The 17,200-nt window shown below is 36.0% G+C and overlaps 1 protein-coding gene across 6 annotated transcripts in view; it reads right to left on the bottom strand.

Annotated features, from left to right (window-relative positions):
• Window positions 1-17,200, bottom strand: part of PPP2R5C (protein phosphatase 2 regulatory subunit B'gamma) — an 87,178-nt gene that overhangs the window by 20,830 nt on the left and 49,148 nt on the right. For 5 of the 6 annotated variants that reach the window (XM_086614030.1, XM_086614035.1, XM_086614034.1 and 2 more), the window contains 5 exons: window positions 11,891-12,090; window positions 3,615-3,725; window positions 2,927-3,019; window positions 2,705-2,835; window positions 132-191 (listed from right to left, as the gene is read on the bottom strand). In XM_086614030.1, the coding sequence (XP_086470156.1) occupies window positions 132-191; window positions 2,705-2,835; window positions 2,927-3,019; window positions 3,615-3,725; window positions 11,891-12,090 (595 nt within the window). The remainder of the gene's footprint in view (window positions 1-131; window positions 192-2,704; window positions 2,836-2,926; window positions 3,020-3,614; window positions 3,726-11,890; window positions 12,091-17,200) is intronic. The other variant, XM_086614031.1, reaches the window with a different exon arrangement.

Genomic DNA, 17,200 nt, shown 5'->3' with positions numbered 1-17,200 from the left:
TCTGTTATAGCTTTGTCATATGATATGAAGCTATTTTAATCTTGTCTCAAAGCAATCTACAATCCCCAACTTGATTTTTAAAGTCTCTTCTGAAGACCAAGCAAGTTTAATTAAACAAACCTACAACTTACCTTCCCAGTATTTCCAGTAATTCTGCTATGCCATTGTGATGTTCCGTTTCATAAATAAACCTAAATAAATGAAAAGTTACTGCTGAATAGAGATACAAATCCAATACCGAGATCTCCATCTAACATTACAGGTAGCCTTGACCTCCCAGGTTTTAGTCACTCAGTAAAAAGAAAACAGAAACACACAGTGGAAAGGAGACTTTGTGGAAACATAAATCAATAGCACATCAAGCTGATTTCAGCCTTCACACTTGCTTGCTCTTTTCCCCAACATTTAACAAGGCAGCACACACTTGAGCTTTTTCCAATAATCATATTCTATGCCATTTTAATAATGCAAAACTGAACGCAGCAAACAACACCTTAAATATTAAAATAACACAAGAGCAGCTGTCATAATCAAATGCCATGACTCAAGCTTCAATAGCTCATGCAAGCACAAGGTGTTCATACAGTCACTACTTATGGATCTAAAAAGCTCTTTGGCATTATGGACTTCTGTGCATACAAAGGCTCTGTAATTAACAGCGGAAGTCAAATTTTCCTGGATTTTCTTTTGATAGAGCACTGTAATTTACTAGGCAATCACCTTTCCAACCTCTTCTCAATCATGAGAGTACGTTTATTGAGAAAGTTCTATGTACAACTTCAGGTATTTCGCAAAGAGTTGTAAAAATTTACACTTATGAGAAAATAATTCCACTCATTAGAAAGAATTTTTCTACTTGAAAACCTGTAATGGACTGACATATTATCAAATATTCTGGATTAAAAGGAGCTGTTGTGACGCTTTTTTTCTCCTTAAAGACCCTTTCCATATAATTCAGAACAACAATTCCAAGCAAACTAAAGACAAATACAAAAAGATTTGAACTGAATTAACAGGAACAAGAGATTAATCATTCAAAAATAATAATATTTAACATCAGAAAAAAAATAAGATTAATGTACTATCAGGACAGAGACCACACTAAAAGACAAATAAAGACCACACATTTCTTCGGTAAGCACAGTAACTAACTGACAACTTGCAGGCAAAAGTGTGAGAAAAGGAAATATTTTGAAGAATTCTACACATACTTGAACAGCTTATCATGCACAATCCACTAATTCAAGACAGAAGTGGAAAAAACATTCTCCTCCCTGGTGCTCATATCCAGGAACACTAGTTTACATTTGGATGCAATATGTTTCAAATTTCTAGCTCCTAAATATTATACAACAAAGCGAGGATTTCTGTTTAATTTTTTTCCCCTACAACTTGGTAGAGAAAGGTAGTCTCTACAGTGCAAATTATATAATCTCCCATAAAACATTTCAGATTGAAAACATATTTTTATACAAACTATTACAAAGTTGATCTAACGACCAGAACATTTCTTAGTCTTTCAATAGTCTTGCACCGGAACTATCTGTGTTTGAAGACTTTTCTTCCATTATCCATGAAAGTAAAGTGCAAGAAGTGGCAAATAAAAACACTGTTCAGAAGTGCATTAAAATACGCCATGATGCTGTTGTACCATCTAGTTCAGATGTTTTACAAAATCATACATTTTGGAATTAATTTAATAAAAGTCCATGCGTGAGGGAAAAAGAGTTTACATCTTTGTTTGAAAGATACACCTGTAATTTTTCCTTAGGACATCTGGCTCTTGAAACATCCAGTCAAGAGTAATTGTCTCCAAGACACTAAAGGCTTACTAATTATTTTAAAGTAGCCCCTCTATATCTCTTCTAAAGGCTTACTTGTTACCATAGACCGGGAAGATCAGCTCCCTCTACAGCTGGTACTGATGGGTGCCATTCAGGAGATGGCACCGACTAAGTGGCAGCTTTTTGCTGTTTTCTTAAAGGGGTAGCATCATACATTCATTTTGGGATGAAAACAACAGTGGCAGAGAAAAAGGGAAGCATGATGGAACAAGTGTAAAACTGCTACACAACGTAATTATTTGTAGAAAAGCAAAGTGTATCAAACTAAAAGACTAACAAAGGCACCATAATTTTGCATTCGCGCTTGGCATATCAGCAGTAATAACACACTTCTGAAGACCTTTGGTAATAGAGTGGATTAATTCTTCATCTTTGTATTTTTTATATTGAGGATAATGCTACAGTTTATTCTATGGCAATTAAAAAAAAAAATCCACGAGCCCTAAATGGAACATCTCAGTTGTGAGGAAAGAAAAGGTAGTGAATCTTTTCCTGCAAGAAACTTCCAGATTTCTCAGTCATTTGATTTGAGCCCAATTTCTGCATTATGAAGAACTACACTTTATTAAGGCACTACTGTAATATAAATACTACTACTCAATAAGAAAAAAACCCCTCACAGATATCAAACCACTCACTTTGTCAGTGACTTACTGACAAACTAAAATTTTAGCTGACACATTCACGCTGTGTGCAAGACTACCCTAATTTAAATCTCCCAGACTAGTATTAATTATTGTTAGATGCAGCAATACTGGGTATAAACTTACGAAGAATTTTAAAAATTGCTAGCACCGTCTTGGAGTATTTTCAGTGGTATATCTGATCACATGCACCATCATACACAGATACTGACATACCTATAAAATATATTATTAATTTGTTTCCGGATGTAAGCTCTTAGGCCTAAGAATTTCCCATATATTCTGTGAAGAGTTGTTTTAAGAAAGTCTCTTTCACGAGGATCTTCACTGTCAAAGAGCTCTAAAAGCTGCAAAGAAGGAAAAGAAGAGATGCACTTTAGTTGAATCTAGTGCACTGTAAATTTAGAGTTTAAAGTTAAAATTCTTTTTTTACCTCACCTGTAATACAAACTTCTGATCAATATATTTCTTAGCTATATTAGGTTGGAAATCTGGAGATTCTAAAAACCTTAAGAAAAATTCATAAACAAGCTGAAAAAAACAAAACAGTATTAGTCTTTTAAACAAGGAATCCATGTTATAAGCAGCACATTACCAGAATTACTAATTAGTTACTCAGAACTGCACTATGTTTTTATTTATATAGCACACAGTAAAAGCTTTGCTCTTGCTCTCCTGACAAAGTAAAAGAACCTGAAGTTCTTTAAACTGCATTAAAATTCTGCTGAGCTCCATTACTAGATTTTACTCAAATGGCACACAGTAATCTAATATTCATCATGCCCAGAAGTACGTGTTTTGAAAATTCTCTGTTCTCCTCTGTTTGTCATGGTACCTCCGAAAGCTAGAGCTCTGTCAGGGTCAGATCAAAGCATGCAGAGTGACAAGGTGAAGCTCATTTAAAAATCACAGCAGTTACATCGGTACTGCAAGAAACGAGCCTTTAACCTCTAACATACTAACTGAAATTTTTAAAAAAGATTCTAAGTTTAAATTCAAGAAATATTTTAAATATTCCAGCAAAATGTAATTGATATGACACAAACTAAAGTATTTTGAGTCAATAAACAATGATTTTAATGTCAAAATTTTGTTAGACTCTCAATTCCGTGCCTTCCTTAAATACCTGTAGATGAGGCCATGCAGCTTCTAAGGTTGGTTCATCTTCCTCTGGATCAAACTCTGCTCCCGTTGGATTGGAAGATGGTGGTAATGTTCGAAACATATTAACTGCAAACTGAAATCACATGTGTCTTTAAAAACTCTGAAGCAAGCGAATGATCAAAGACAAAGACTGTTTTGACTGAGAATTCTTTACATGAACTATTTTAATTAACATTTGCAAAAATACAAGCTATATAACCCAGTAATTTAAACAATAATGAGGCACATTCATTCTTCTTCAAATATTTCTAACTAGAATACTTTCCCAAGCAGTACTTTTTAAAGCACAAACCTGTCAGGACACACTTCAGGAGGATATTGCTCTCATCTCTTTACACACACACATTTTACAAGCCTAAACAATTGTACACAAAATATTTACCCAAATATTTTTTATATATACACCTTACAAGGCCTTGCAACAACCTGCGGAAGTGTAAGTCAGAGGCAGAGATGCAAAACCAAGAGTACCTGCAACTGTTCTTCTCCGTAAAATATTATCAGTTTCATTTCACATTGCGGGTATACACACGTGGAAACACTTCAAAACCAAATTCCTCCTTCCCACTCTCAGTGGTATTTTTCTTAAACCATGTCAATCTACCTGATTTCACAGAGGCATTGAGGGGGGAGAAGTGCAAATCCTGATCCTTTAATCTTTCACTTCATTTGAATTCTCAACCCCCTGAAAACCATTTAGCATCCTCATGGAAGTGGAGCAGACTATACAAAATGAATTGATTTACAAGTTGTTGATATATACACATAAATTATTTTTGTGTTTCCAAGTGCCTGTCTAGATGCAGATTCATACTGTATATGAACCCAAGTAGCACCCTTCACAAACCCCTTTACCATGAATAGAGTTTCAAAGTCCCTAACAAAGGCAAAAACCTCATTCCCTGTCATACGGTCAGAAAACTTTCCTACGAGGTCCTGTTCTAGGCAAAACAACCTCATAACTAAATGCATGGAGCTTAAATTTTTTAAAATAAAAACATATGATCAGAAATAATTGCTTTGTTATCAATTTATACAATGTATATAATCACAAATGTAAAGTAAAACACATTAGTTGGCTAAAAAAAACTTACATGATTTTTGTGATAAATTTAGCACACATTATCAAGAGTAACCTTATCTAGAATGGTGCAGAGATTTAAAAGGTCTGCAGTATCCTAAAGTCTCCACCTGAAATGACAGTTAGCAAAACCAGCTAGCTTCTTTGTGGATAAGAAAGGAGCAACTAGCCGGTGATTCAAATGGTTGTTCTCACACCCTAGGAGTCAATTATTAAAACTTTACTGAGCAAGTCAGAGGGAAAAGGTTTCTGCACATTCCAGCAAGAAAATCTGAAAAAGCCTTTATCTGTATATGCAAGACAGCTATAGCTGTCAGTACTGAAAAAGAGACAAATTCCTCAATTCCACTTGTAATCCAGAATATGAGGTAGGGTAGACCTTGGTAGGAGACAACCAAATTGCTGAGTAAGTAGAAAAACAATCTATTTAGCCATGTAAGTGCATCCAATAGAGACTTTCTTCTTCTATTTTGTTGCTTACTCATTATCAGACCAGTACCAAACAGTCTAAACTTATTTTTGTACAGAAAAAAAAATCAATTCAAATTAGTTATGGTCCCAAACCGCCTCCACTACTTCAAAATGATCCTTTGAGACAAATGCCTCAGCCTCTCAGCAGCTTGAACACACTGTAGAAACGGAGAAGACTGCCAAAATAAAAACAGCGGTGTACTGTCCTAACTCTTCAGAAAATGCCTATCAGGCTCCATAAAGAAATTCTCTTCAAGTCTATTCCTACTTACAATACTAAAGTAAATTCCGCTTTCAAATACACAGATCTTTTTGTGCTTTACAAAAATACTAAGAATTTTTAAAGTAAATTTCGGTAAACGTTTGCTCACCACGAGAACGGTGGCTATGCTGAATGGAGAGCTACATCCTGCACAAAAACGATTTACCAAATCAGCTGCAGCTGGCTACGCAGAGCTTCAGCGTAAGGCATACACAGACCCTGTCCTAAATATGTACCACGAGTACTGGTAAGAGTTAACCTACACATTGCTATTGATATGCTATTGCTGTAGCAGATTAGAAGTGTCTTTTTCCAAGTATTTAGGTGAAAATCGGCTAACATGTCCATGTCTGGCAATGGAAGAGACAACAGGGCAGAGAAGGTGATTTGTCAGGAAAAAGAAAATTCTTTGCAAAAGGCTACATCACCAGGAGCAGCAGAAATATTTACAGAGCCTTTTCAAGAAAACCAATACTTGGATCAGCAAACATGCCTGCATGGGGCATCTCCAGGACGAGCTAGGGAAAAAAAAGAGATTGTTGGAACTTGCACTGAACTGAACATCTTATTGAAGGATGCAAAAGAATATATTAACTTCATCAGCTGAAAGGTTCCTGTGCTTTCAACAAGTCTATAATACAGCTTAATTTAAGGAAAAATCCCTAAATTCTACAAGTTTGAGATTACTTATAATGTAGCTATTCAGAAGGCAAGGTGTAGTCCAATATCACATTTAAAATCTATTCTTTATGTCACAATTTCAGTCTTTATTATGTTCAAATTCCACTGCAGATAACAACATGTGCCATACACACATTTTTATTCTTTTCTCAGGTTTTACTGAGGTGGGTTTTTTTTTAAGTTGGTTGGTTGGTTAGGGTCTTTTTTTTTTTTAATAGCATCACAGTGTTCTTGCTCATCATTTGAAGATTACTCAAAAGCTCTAAAAGATTAAACTGTCTCAGTTTAAAGATGCTACTTCACAGAGGAATGCATTCCACCCATCTTTGGTGGGATTCTGGGAAAAGCAACAGAATGCCATGTTTCCCTCTTCACATTCTGACTTCTTCTCATTAACACCTCCATTCACAGTTTAAAATAATGCTGTGAATTACCTATTAACTGGCAGGGCTAAGGAGCATATGCATGTGCTGTCCTGCCATCTCACACCTGACAGATGGCAGAGCAGACAGTGGGAGGCAGTATCAAACTGCATCAGCTAAATCCGCAAGACTTACATCATATTCCCATGAAGGAAAAGTCATCCTCATGCTCTATTTTTCTTCAGAATATTCCTTCATTTCAGTAACTGAGATGTAGGTCTGATACAAATTGAGACTGGCATATCAGCATAATTACTATTTCAGAGAATTAAAAGTAAAGTAAAAATATCTTTATGCTCCCCGTTTTAAAAGCATGGACACCAAGCAACTAACAGCCTCCAACCTCTGTTTAAAAAAAAAAGGTGAAAATTTACAATAGTCTTCCAAGAAAACAAACCCAGGAAGTCTAGACTTGAAATTTAAAACTTGCTGAGCAAGTTTTAAATTGTTAAGCAAATGGAAGAATAATCAGCCTTTTCTGAAACTCTCAGGCTCTTGCTATAAGAAAGAAAAGCCAAGTCATGTATGGCATTAGGTACAATGTTTTATATTTTTTGTTTTTGAGAATATCAAATGGAAAGAATTAAAACCCCAAACCACAATACTTTGTTCCATGAGCAATGGAACCAATGAAGTCTGATTTGATCTGTTTTGTGTTTTGTATCCTTGACCAAAGAACACAAAACTTGTATCCTTGACCAAAGAACACAAACTGCTCAAATAAAGGTGCAGCATCTCCCAGTGAAGGCACAAACCTGAAACACTGTCTATGAAGCCACTGAAATTTAGGAAAATTTACAATGAATTAGTATCAGTGAGACCTTTACCTTCTGTCAAATGGCTGATCTTTTTCGTAACTTCTCAGTCTTTTGACCAAACAGATAAGCCCCAAGCTGCAAATTTGTAATTTGCTCTAAGGCCAATTTCCCACAGAAGTACTAAGTAAACACTGCATAACTTAAATACATCCCCTCCTCAGCTACATCCCACCTGCTACCTTGCAATAAGACTCCACAAGGCTCCACCCCTCCCCAATTTATGAAATGTCATTCTTTATGAAAACTGGGCTAGTGTGCCAAAATTCTCTCTGTGCTGTTAGCACTGACAATACTTGATTCCGAAGGACAAAACTTACAAGAATGGGAGAACAAAAGACGAAAAGCAAATCTGCATTTTTACTGCTTCACAGATATGTTTGCTGTAGTGGTAGTTATGCACCTTGTTTTTCTAGTGGCCCATTTTGCGTTAACACTGGAGAACATATTCTAGCACGTAAGCATCAGAGATATCATTACACGTTTTCTCCTCCCTTCTGCTGAGCAGCCTGAGTGAAGCCTCACATGAACAGCTCTGAATGACAAGCTATATAATCTGAAAGTCTGTGCCTTCTACATTCGTGTGAACTAAGCCATCCTATTAGCTAAACAGAGCCACAAGTAGTACACTTCCATTCACAGCTACATATCTTCTTCTAGACCAAAGATCCAAGCAAAATCAAACTAAAAGACCACACTCACAAACCCCTCCAAATTAGAAATAAAAAAAAATATAAATCAACCTCTCCATGTGTATAACTGAGCATGTGATTTCATTTTCATAATCCCTGAAAAGTTGCACTGAAAACTGTTTCAGGTGCTGAAAATACCTATAGAATTAGATCTGTTCCTATATAGTAACAATTTAAAAAGTAATATTAGCTTATATGCTTCACAAAAACATTAATTTACCATCCACAACACTTCATCATCATCATTAGTACGGAAGTTTTTTTGGGAGCTACAGAAATAAGTAAGCCGTATTTATACAAGCTTTTGCTCTACTTCTTTCTCAGAACACTACAACCCTGAACCTCTACATCCAGTAGTGCCCTAACCTCCTGTCATCTCTCCTCAATACCCTCTGGCTGGATAGGTGGGGAATATTCATATTGATCTTAGAATCATAGAATGATTCGGGTTGGAAGGGACCTTAAAGATCATCTAGTTCCAACTCCCCTGCCATGAGCAGGGAAACCCTCCACTACACCAAGTTGCCCAAAGCCTCATCCAACTTGGCCTTGAATACTTCCAGGGAGGGGGTATCCACAACTTCTCTGGGCAATCTGTTCCAGTGCCTCACCATCCTCTGAGTGAAAAATTTCTTCCTTATATCTAATTTAAATCTGCCCTCTTTCGGTTTAAAGCCATTACCCCTTGTCCTATCACTACACGCCCGTCCTTCCCTGAGGTGGAAAGCAGCACTCATTTGGGTCTGTACATAGCTAGCAACTCTCACAAAGTTCTACAAAGCTGATATCCTAAGTGTCCGTGCTTTCGACAAACTAGTGCACAACAGAACATTCTCATAAAGCCCGGTTTTCTTCAAAAGCCAAGCTAAAAAAAAGCCAACCAAAACCCATATATTCTTTCCTAAATAAGAATCTGTAACAGCTGCTTTTCATCAAAACCCCTAAATTTATCATTTATATTTACAAGACTCATTCAGACATTGGACTACATGTCTTACTGTTTTGAGAAGAGGCAAGTTCCTGCTCTGAGGCTAATCAATCCAATCTTACTATATTATACCTGAAAAATGGAACTTGATACACAAGCATTTAATAAAAACATTTCCTTTCCCATCACATCTTTGCTTACAATTACAAAAAGAATCTGAAGGACATATCAGCTGGTTCTTTGAGGAAGAAACGGAACTCAACACATCCACTCTGCAGAATAACATGAAATCCATTTTAGAAATTTATTTCTCTTGTATGAGAGAAAAGGAAATTTATGATTAACATTAAATAACTGAACTAATCTAATATTTTAATATATAGCTTAAATACAAGATCTTACTATAAATTAGCCCAGGACACTTGAAGGAAAAAAAAAAAAAAAAAAGAAGGGTGAGGGGTGGATGGACATGACACAAGCACTAGAATTATAAACAATAAAGAACCACCAGATGATAAGGTAGATGCTTCTCCTATCAGAGATAAAGAAGATTTGAAGCTTTTGAAAAGGAATACTATTGTTATTATTAAACAGGTAACTTGTGAAATTCATTGCCCTAAGTGTTTGGCCTAAATAATCCATTTACAAAACCAAACAAAAATCAGACACACGTGTATATATGCATGTATATCTATATATACTCAAGTATAAATGAGTAACCTCCAAGTTGTGAAGATTAACAGAATGGCACAGAAAAGTCCTAATTCCTATGCCAACAATCAACTCTACAAACCTTCCAAACCAAGAGCAACTCTCAAATTTGAGTATTTCTTGATCACTCTCATAATTTTACTAGAAACACTATTTGTTATTAATATAATTCAATGACAGCAGCAGCACGCAACTTATCAGTGTCTCTTGGAAGAGTCTTAAAATACACAAAGGCATTCTTCCTTAAAATCCAAACAATCAACTCAAATCTACTGCTAGGAACTTAACAAAAGTACACCTTGACTTACGAGTACGTGCCTGAAAGAAAGAGGCTGACAACACTACTGCAGGAGGAATACAGTTGTTTCCAAACACGTGACCAAAAGAAAACTGTTCCATAAAAGCAGCCTAAAAAAATTACTATTGAATTTTACCTCAAACACTAGGCTCGGTGCCTTCCCTGACAGTGTCTATTGCCGTGCCGTGCAGGTCCCATGCAAGGAAACCCCACACCCTTCAGAATCTCGAGCATAAAAACGCGTTTTAAATTCACTGAAAGAGTTGCCAAACATGCTGTGTGCTCCCAGCAAAACACTGGTGATTAAGATAGCAGCCACATTCTGTACAGAGATTCATTAAATTGACCAAAGTGCAGACTTTATTACCATTAGTTACATTTGAAAGTGAAGAAAGTATATATTTCCCTCAGCCAAATACACTCTGGCCATTACTGTTTGATGGAGGAAGATAACGCAGGCACATATGGCAGAAGTTATGAAATTATGGGCAGTTAAGACTTCTTATGCAGAGTAAACACTAATGTCTGACACAGATACTCAAGAACTCATCACAACCTCCATTTCATCTAAACGAAGCCTCAGCAAGCTCATTCTCTTTCGTAACTCCCCTTTCATCAGTGTCAAGTATTCCAAAGCAAGCAATCAATTAGCAAAACCCAGAGATATAAATAAGCTATCAAGACATGGGAAAAGCCCTGACCCACATCTTCTCATTACCCATCCTCAATGCTTTGTGTATGTGTTTGACATCTAGAGCTACATGTAATCCTCACATACCCAGAAGTTCTCATGAAAGAGACTTCTGTATCAGTAAACACTTACGGCTGATTTAGATAACAAGCAATCTTCAGAATAAGCAACATCTTTCATACTATAAATCCTTAGAATCTTTGAAGAATCTTTGAAGTTTCTGATTTGTAGGAGGACCTCAGAATTTGACTGAGTTCATATTTATGTTAAAGAGGTACTGTTTTCTTATCTCCCTGAAAATTCAACCCAAGCTCTAAAGTCTCAGGAAAAACCATCATGTCACACAGAGTCAAAAGTTTCTTGTAGGCTTAATAGTCAGCTATTTCAAAAGATGCTTTCTGTTGTCAGTGACTTGCAGGCAACAGCTAAAAGGACTGAGACCTCAAGCCAACTGCTACTCCAGGCAACTGGTGTCTAGTCATCCCAACGAGAGCTGAAAGATTCTCATAGTTTCATGGCCTCTTCCCCTTGAATGGACTTATGCACGATAGAAAAATAAACCAGGTCTAGCTGGAGAGCGAGCAGGGAGAACCAACATAGGTCTGAATGGTTCACAGAGCTTCTTCCAGCAGAATCCTCATCTGCCATCTGGTATACTAAATAAGGTCTGACTCTTATTCTCACCTCTGAACACAGAATAAAATCAATCGCTGGTACTGCATGAGATTACATCAGATTAAGTGTCAAGCTTGCACAGGTGATCTTAATTCTAATCTTCTGATTTTTTTTTTTTAACATTTTCAATTTTGCAATCTGCATTTTTTGTAACAGCTAGTTGTATTTAAGTTTCCTCTCTATTTTTATAAACATCTATTCCAAAAAAGATTTGTAGAGGGGAAAAAGCAACCACTTTTTTTTTTTAAATGCAAGACTTCATTTTTACAAAGTTAAACCATAATTTACTTCTGTTTCCTATATGTGTCTAGTTTCTATTTTACAAACAAGAGGAATCAACACTGGCAATGGGATTTAAAACCATTGCTATATTTTAATTTTGCAGATGTGCAAGTATAGTCGATCTTTTTTGAAGATTTCAGTAAGATTTCTTAAGATAAATTGATACAGCTGAAGAAGCAACTGTGAATTAAAAAAGATTCAAAATAGTTCCCATTGTTAAATGACTTACCATATGTACTACTTCAGGGTAAATAGGTTCTGTAATCACATTGCGATTGTGTGTGATATATTCTACCATTTCACTTAAAGCTGCTCGTTTTACTTCCTTCCACTTTAGGTCACTTAGTGGATCAGAAACAAAGTCAAAAAGTACACAACATTGTCGTAACTTCTGGATAAAAAGCTTTTCTTGATCAGCAGGAGGAACATCTGAAAAGTGAAAATAATTGGTTACAAATGATACTGTAGTGGACTTTACTCTTCTCCCCATTTTTATTTCCCGAGACATAGGCATAGCAGTGTTTAAGATTACGAGCAAACCTTCTGAATCTTCAAACAAATTTCAAAAATATAATGGTCCAGAGTATGAGCTCCACTAAAATACACTGTATATGGCAGAATGATATAAAAAAATTGCAACAGTGACGCATACTTGCCTTTGCCAGAAATAGGTACCACATGGAAAAAATACACACTTGAAAAAATGCATCAAGGAATTCCCCAAACAGAAAAAGCTCAGTTTGTGTAAAAAAATGTCATGTCACATTTGCGGAAATATTTTGGTTTTAATATTACAGATAAATGGGATAAATGGGTGGATCTTCAGTTTCAGCATTAGATTTAAACCAGGGCCACTTTTTAAACCCTGGAGCTGCCACCTCACAAATGCCATTTTTGTATCAAGTGCCCCCTACAACACAACAGGCTGCAGTAACCACATCTAGGCACAGATCAACTATTCAAGACTTTTTTTATACTTCATTAACATAAGAAACTGGAGCAACACACTTAGGATCTTCAACTATTTGGTCAATTTGTAACACTACTCAGAATGTTTGTTTCACACGTACAAGTGTGAGACTTGCATTATCAATCTATTTAAGCACTTGCAGGAGGCTGGTTACCTCTGGCCAGCACCATAAAATTAAACGACACTGGCCTTCTAGAAAAGACCATACTTAATCACCACGATGAACGTAAGATATGAAAAAAATTAACTGTAAATTTTAAAACAAATTGAGTAAATACCTCGTTTGGTATTTACTCGTTTAATCATCACTCACATGGCAGCTGATAAGAAACTATTTTGGTTTCTCTCTTCTGTGATATCTACTAAAAATACCTCACAGGCTTCAGATATCCTGAGAGCAGACAGACTCATCTTCAATAACAAATGAAGAAAAAAGTTAATATTTGTACTCTTTTGGTAAAACACTATAATTCATTGTCTGTAACACTGTTATACACTTCGCCTTTTGAGACAAAGGTTGTCTTGCCTTGCACAGTCTTTGTGCGGTGGTATTTTTGCTTTTTTTTTTTGACAAGGATATCTAGGTTATAAAAAAGAGTTTAAAGTTTTTACCTTCCAATTTTAACTTCCTGTGCTTTACACCTTAATCCTCCCTGCTGATCCTTTACAATAAATTATTTAGTGCTTGTATGTGAAGTGTAATTAGACTGCACAATAATACACAGAAATGATAAGCAAGAAAGTCAGCATTACTTTTGCCATCAGTATTTTCCAGAATAATGAACTTTCAAAAAATTAAATACGCACTCACCATTGACATAAAATCACCAATTATAATTTGAAACTAAAGTAAGCCTAAATCATTGAGTCCAAATATATAGAAGTTTAAGTTCTGGTTACTATTAATAAAGAATTAACACTAGACTGCTATTCATAAACATTCATATGTTTACAAATTAAAATACCTCCTGTAGCTAACATTTCAATAGTTTTAGAACAGAAGTTAGGCCTTTTAAATTCTACAGAGCTTTAGCCTTGATGCCACAAAATTCTGCATATACTTTATTTTTTGCTTAAGTAATTCCACGAGTAGTTGACTAACGCATGTGAAATCGCAGATCGTTATACACAGCAAAAACTTCCAGGAACGGGACTTTAATTTTCAATACTTAGGAAACACTAAAGTAACTGGCCAGAAGTAGAGAAAGCAGTACCACATTTTGACAGCAGCAAAAATTCATGTTCCATTAAAATGGCCACATAACTACAGCATTAAGCTTAAGACAAGGAATGTGAACACACTGCAAAGTCATGTAATGTAAATTAACACCATAATACATTTTATGTTTCTGCATAATGACTTTGTTATTGTTAGACATGAAGTGCTAAGACATTAATAGCATGTTAAAAAAAAGAGTAAGACTAGATTCCCTTTGTAAATATTTCTGCAGTTTGCTTCCACTTCTTCCAGCTGATGACTTTTCTTTTTCCTTAGAGTATCGTAAAACGCTAAAATTTTCTTAAACACAAGCGGCAAGAGCTACCATCAAACAAAGAATTCCAAGGGTACTACTGAATACGAGCACACACAACTTAACCCATGCACACAGAATCTAACAAACAATGTCTGACAGAGACCTACAGTCCAGTTGATAAGTTAATTACAACGAGCTGCTCTGCTTTAAGTGCCAGTCAAACTTCTCCTTAAGATAACAAAAGCTGGAGTAGTTTCTCCCTCACAAAGAGAAATTGCTCTCAAAAGTACTTTTGTTATAACAAACCTGGAAGACATATTTGGTTTAAAACAGCTGGCTTTTTTTTTTTTTTTTTTCTCCAAGTTATGTATACTGAATTGCTCTGAAGATTGATTCCAGGAAAAAAAAAAGCCACTGTAAAGTAACAGCCCTGAAGAACATACGGGATAAAAATGTAGCATACATCAAAGAAACCATAACCAGTTACAGACTTCAGCATCACCAAGACACCTGGGAGAGTGAAGACTTCAAGAACTAGAAAGAAGGTGCTAAATGACAGGTGTTCCTAAACAGAGCAACAGCTTTCTGGCAAACAAACCAAAATTCCTGTCCACTGCTGTGAACAAGCTGAAGGTACTTTAAACCACACAAATTTTGTATCTGAATACATACACTTTTGTCTGTTTGGATTAAAAACTACAGCAATGAATAATTTCTCCTGGAAAAAGAGTATTTAATCAAATACTTTGCCTACTGTAAGTCAGACAAATTTATGATTTGAATGTAAAATTCTTAGATGCACAACATGGTTGGAGTGGTTACCTTTCTCAATTAACTGTAAAATGTAAAGTGGTTCAATCTGAAGGGTAACAACGCAATTTCACTTAGGGATACTGTGCTATGAACATATACTCCACAAAATCCAAAGTCTAAACAGAGGTTATAATCATACAAGTAATGGACATACAATTATAGTGATTTACAGTACACTAACCTGAAAGGAGAGGAAGCATTAAAGCTGTAATTACTACTAATCTCAGAAGTTAAAGACTGACAACTAAAAGGGTCAAGAAACACCCTCACAAAGCAAGCCACCTCCCTTGCCATTTATTTTAAGGTGGCTTAACTATTTCAAGTACCTCAGTCATCCTTGTTATTCCAGCGGAGAGATATGTTCTTTATACAGAGTGAGAACCTCACATACTTGTAAGGAATTGTGTTTTGTTTGTTTGGGTTTTTTTCCCCCTTTACGCATGTTCATCAATAGCTTTCAAGTGTCTGGATCTCAAATCTCTTGCAGTACTTGTCTGGGGTACTTCTCATCAAATCAAGTTCATCCCTGCTTTTAAGGTTTGAAAGGTTGATTTCAGTATGACAAAAAACAGAAGGTGGCTTAGCAGCTGACCTGAGTAGATCGTAATCTTTGTGTGGAGAACCCTCGTACAACTGCAGAGCAACTCCAAGATGGCCCAAGTAGTCATTTATCCTCAGCCACACGCCAGGGACTATCTGACTACGTTCTTTCAGTTAATTGCATGGTGACTTGTACATCACCTTCCACTTCAATTAAGCAATAACTCCCAGCTTCCAATTGCTGAAGTTAACTGACACAATTAGGAGAGAGTGCCATTAGGTAAAAGTTTCCATAGTTAAGCAACTCTGGTGCTCCATCCTCCAATGATCACAGGAAGGCCATGTTTATTCTGACATTCGGAGCTCTTCACTGGGCAATGTGTTGTCTTTGTGTTTGTTTTTTTTTTTAACAAACCAAACACAAAAACGTACATAAGAGAAACCCCCATACCTTGATTTGCTAGCCACTATTTACATAATTTTCCCAGAATTTGTTTCTAAACAGTGGAAACAGAGCTAGCACTCCTATAATCTTAAGGCTCTTTATTCAATCCAAACACTTATCCCTATCAGTAATCATAGTTTAAACTAGTAATGTTTCTGGTTCTACTGGAACAGGAGCATAGTTTTTCAGAATCACAAAAAAATCCAGTCTTACATTTGGATTGGATGTCCAATAACTCCTGACACAGACTTACAAAACCAAATATTGTAATGGCATATTTTATGCCTAAATCTGCATTATTTATCCTACTGTCTTTTTTGTGAGACAGAAAAATACACTAGAAAAAAACATCAGAAGAAGGTAGGTACTATGATAGCAAGGCAAGCCTGTGGGCCTGAGTGATCAGCTTTTTGTGCTGGTCAGGTTTTTCAGGGTTTCCTTCCTTCCAATCCCAGGATAACTGTCAAATCAACTTAAACAACCTACAGAAGCTCAACCCCTTCTATTTTAATGGCATAGATACAGAAGTCACTATTCAGCTTAAAGTCTTCGACATCATCTCAGACTGTGGCCTTGCCATGTAAATTTGCTGATGAGTATAAAATATGTTTCTTTCCACTGAATAACTGATACAAGCTGTGCTTTCACTATCAGACTAAATAAACCAGTATTTCACTCAAAGGCTGCACTTCCAGCCCGTATCTCAGTTTGAAACAGCCAGGGAAAGAACAAGTACTCAGCAACCAACTGCCTTTAGCACAACACAGATGATTGGTTGTAAAAGCTAAAATTTAAACAGTCAACTTTTTATGAAAACCAATTGCTCGGAAGCTTCAGGTATGTCTTCAGCCATTCTTCCTGCAACTTAAAGGTAAATTTGCTCAATGCAAATGAACTGTTCAACACTGGTACTGTCCTCCCTCTGTCCTTGCTTCTCAGCCAGGATGTGGCATCATTCTGTACACAGGACGGACTATGGCACCCTGAGAAACAACCAGGGTTTTTTTTAAGGTACAGCATAGCTAAATAACTAAAACATAGCTGCATTCTAACAAATAAAGATTTTTCCTGCCTTCATATTAAAACAAATTTTGCCTGGTTTAAGAAAATTAGAAAAAGTAAAAATAAATCAGAAAACACTGAAGTTCAGTTTTTGAGTGCCTGAACATACATTCAATTGCATGATACATAAATATTTTTGCATTGTAGGACTCTAGAGAACTTACTGTTCTCTGGATAACACTTTTAAATGTTCCTTCAAATACAAAAATTACATTTTTAGTTTTGTATTGTAAA

This window comes from Tauraco erythrolophus, chromosome 6 (genome assembly GCF_009769465.1).
Source record: "Tauraco erythrolophus isolate bTauEry1 chromosome 6, bTauEry1.pri, whole genome shotgun sequence".
NCBI lineage: Eukaryota > Metazoa > Chordata > Aves > Musophagiformes > Musophagidae > Tauraco > Tauraco erythrolophus.
This window is presented reverse-complemented; position numbering and strand designations above follow the sequence as displayed.